Source organism: Nanorana parkeri, unplaced genomic scaffold (genome assembly GCF_000935625.1).
Source record: "Nanorana parkeri isolate BGI_ZX_2015 unplaced genomic scaffold, ASM93562v1 scaffold118, whole genome shotgun sequence".
Classification (NCBI taxonomy): domain Eukaryota; kingdom Metazoa; phylum Chordata; class Amphibia; order Anura; family Dicroglossidae; genus Nanorana; species Nanorana parkeri.
Genome location: NW_017306386.1, coordinates 687,228 through 690,524, shown reverse-complemented (window position 1 = coordinate 690,524; position 3,297 = coordinate 687,228). Strand labels below are relative to the sequence as shown.

The 3,297-nt window shown below is 42.5% G+C and overlaps 1 protein-coding gene across 1 annotated transcript in view; it reads left to right on the top strand.

Moving 5' to 3' along the window:
* Positions 1 to 3,297, top strand: part of P2RX1 (purinergic receptor P2X 1) — a 54,434-nt gene that overhangs the window by 28,477 nt on the left and 22,660 nt on the right. The window contains exon 4 of the mRNA XM_018553370.1: positions 1,933 to 1,999. Within this exon, the coding sequence (XP_018408872.1) occupies positions 1,933 to 1,999 (67 nt within the window). The remainder of the gene's footprint in view (positions 1 to 1,932; positions 2,000 to 3,297) is intronic.

Sequence of the window (3,297 nt, the reverse complement as noted above, 5' to 3'; positions counted from 1 at the left end):
AAGGTGCCCATACACTGCTCGATTCTCGTACGAGAATCGGGCGAAATCCCGCGATCGTACGAGAATCGAGCAGTGTGAACTAAGACGTGCGACCGTTTCTACTGTACGGTCGCACGTCTTTTGTCGAGCCAACATGTTCGAAAACCCGCCGAGAATCGTACGATTCTTGGCGGGTTTCTAGCCTGCTCGCCCGATAGCTGCGGAACGGGCCGGTGTGCGCATGCGCACACTGCCCGTTCTGCATTGCCGTCAATAGAAGCCCGCCCCTCAGCGGGGCGGGCTTTCGATGATCGCAAGTACGATCTGCCCGGTACGTCAGATCGTACGGGCTTTCAAGAAGCATACGACCATCGCAAGACAAAAGTCTTGCGATGGTCGTAAGGTGTATGGGCACCTTTACAGTCAGTTTCTAACAGTTTAAAAACACCTGGTGTGTGTGTTTACATTAGATGGCTGGCAGCCTGCTAAGATTCTGCTCTCCATAGAAAACATAGGGGTAAGAAGTTGCATTCCTCCTTTGTGAACTTCGAGCATGAACTTCAAGGATCAGCCGAAGCTACAGCTAGATCCTTCGGCATCTTCGTGAATAGACCCCTAAGAATTTGTTTTTGCTTCTTTTCGCACAGAGCAAACATTACCATTACCAGATTTGCAGGGCAAATGGCTCTGCAACTTGTTTATAAATAGATTCCCAACTGTCATTGTTATTGTTTGGATGGAAACCTTGTATTTGTGAAGTGACATTCTAGCCAAAATCTTTGTGTGTATGGCGGGTAATCTTATTTTATCTGTTATAAACAAATACCATTACAATATACAGTATCAGAACTTCCTGTTATCAAACTTGATAGCTGAATGTTTAAACTCACTCAGTGGACGGCTTGCTGAGTTTCTCTGATTTTCATTCTGGTATTTGCTTTGTGCACTGAGCTTACTGCTAGTTAAATCATTACATAGTTAAATCATTAGCATTTGAATGACACTGAATCACAGCCTGTAAAAATGTTGGTTCCTAGATTCAGGTACCACCCTCTCTCTGCTGCTATGTCAGCATTGTGCATGCACACGCACACGCACACACTCACACACATTGGATTGTAACAACATGTACAGCATGTAATAATAAGAGTGTGCTGTCCTACATAGAATCAGTACAAGAATCTTTCTTAACGAGGCTACAAGAGGTTGTAAGAAAGATAAATTAGTAGGACTACCTGATGTTAGCACAGTTGCGGTTTTTAAAGCATATGCTGGCATGGCATGTGGATTAGTTTGGCTGGATGCTTTGAGCAGTGGTCATAAAGAGAGTGCAGACTCCATGTGGTAGGCAGAATACCATGCATAAATAATGGCATTACACTTTCTGGGCCTTTCTGGATCTCCGTTAGTGATGGGCAGCTACTGGACTAAGAGTCAGTGAAGACACCATGCCCATTTGTGATGGGATGTTCATTTTCTTCTTTCAGCTCTTTTTCAGATGCTCCTGTTCAAAAGCAAATTCATGTAAGAATGTTATATGTAACAGTTATGTGTACACAGCAGTTTAATGGACAGTCACCATTGGCTGATGTTCCAAGTAGTTTATGGGGCTGCCAAATTCCCTAAGTGGTATGTCTCACAGCTGAAGACTGTCTTTCACAGAACACAAGAACAGATTACTTTCCAAGGACTAAAGTGAAATATATTGTCAGTGAGCTTTTTATATTCAGTCTTTCTGTAAATGACTAAGTCATTCCTGAGGCATATACTGTATACTGTCATGTCAGAGTATCCCGAGCATTAAGCATCTATTGACATTGGCAGCAGGTCTCTGCCAGTACTACCTGGAACCCTTGTTATTGTATAATTTATATCCAGCACATTTTTTTGTTATACAGTAATACCAGTGAAGAAAAGAAGTATCTCACTATGCAATTCTTCTCATTATTGCAGCTCCCTGATTTAGCACCATGTAAAACCAATGAAGATTGCACAGCCACTTCTTTTCGTCAAAGTCAAGGTATGCCTTTTTTACTGTGAAAAAGCTTGCAATGATTTATTTTATAAAGATAAAAATATGAACTATTGTTAAGTGCATCCATATAATGCTTTAATGTTATGCAAGGCATATAATTATAATAGATATCACACTTCCAATGTATTATCTTTTTCCTTTCTGTATCACTATGTACATTCTATACAATCATGCAATAATTTACATAAATGATAATAGGCAGTGATTTTTGGTAGTGGCTTGAATAGGCGTCTAACGGGATAAATGAAATACTGGTCATATTTGAAGTGATTTTCTCACAATAAAAGATATTATCGAGTACAGGTACCTAGAAGTCCCTTTCTGATGTGATCGACAAAGCTTTGTTTGTGTTCAAGATAGCTCTCCCCATTGTATCTCATGCACATTTTATTACCCAGTGAGACAGCCCATCATAGCCAATCCTTATTTAATAGGAATGTGTGGGAAATGGAAGGTAATGGGCAACCACTGACACTGGCAGAAATCACAGGAACTTTGGGGATCAGAACAGCCCGACATTCAGGTATAGTGACTTGGGACTTGCAATCTGCTGCAAGCATGTTAGGAACCTGCAATTCATACTTCATGGCAGCTCTTTTATGCCCGGTTCACACCTGGGCGTTTTATAGTGCGTTCCTACGCTCTGCAAAACGCTCAAACTCCGAAATCCCATTATTTCCTATGGGTATGGTTCACACCTGGGCGTATTACAGGCCGTATGAACGCGCTACAAAACGTCCTACGCCCAAAGAAGTACAGGAGCTTCTTTGGGGCGTATTTGCCGCACGTATCCATTGGGATACAGCCAAGTAGCCCTCGGAAACGCGTGTTTGTTGCGCGTTTTTAACCGCGAATCGCAGTAAAACGTGCGACAAATGCGCATATTCAATACACCTAGGTGTGAACCCAGCCTTACTGTTGCTGAACATCTACACCAGGGGTGGCAAACTCAAATTCATCGGGGGCCGCATCAGCAGTGTGGTTACCCTCAAAGGGCCGGTTGTATAGGACTATGCATCTACTCTTTATTATCATAGTAATAGTAATCATGGTTTCCTCAAGAAAGTTCTCCTGTGGACGATACCAGCAGTCTGCAACCCTCCTTTTCAACTGGCATGGAATTAAATTATTTTCATAATAATTATAAGCAGACATCCAGAGCACCCCACTCCCAATACAGCAGATGTCAAGAGCCCTCCCACCATCAAAAGTACGCTACGTACACAGTGCAGGGGTCAGGATTGCGCCTAAAAATTCCTCACATCTGTACTCTCCCCTACCTT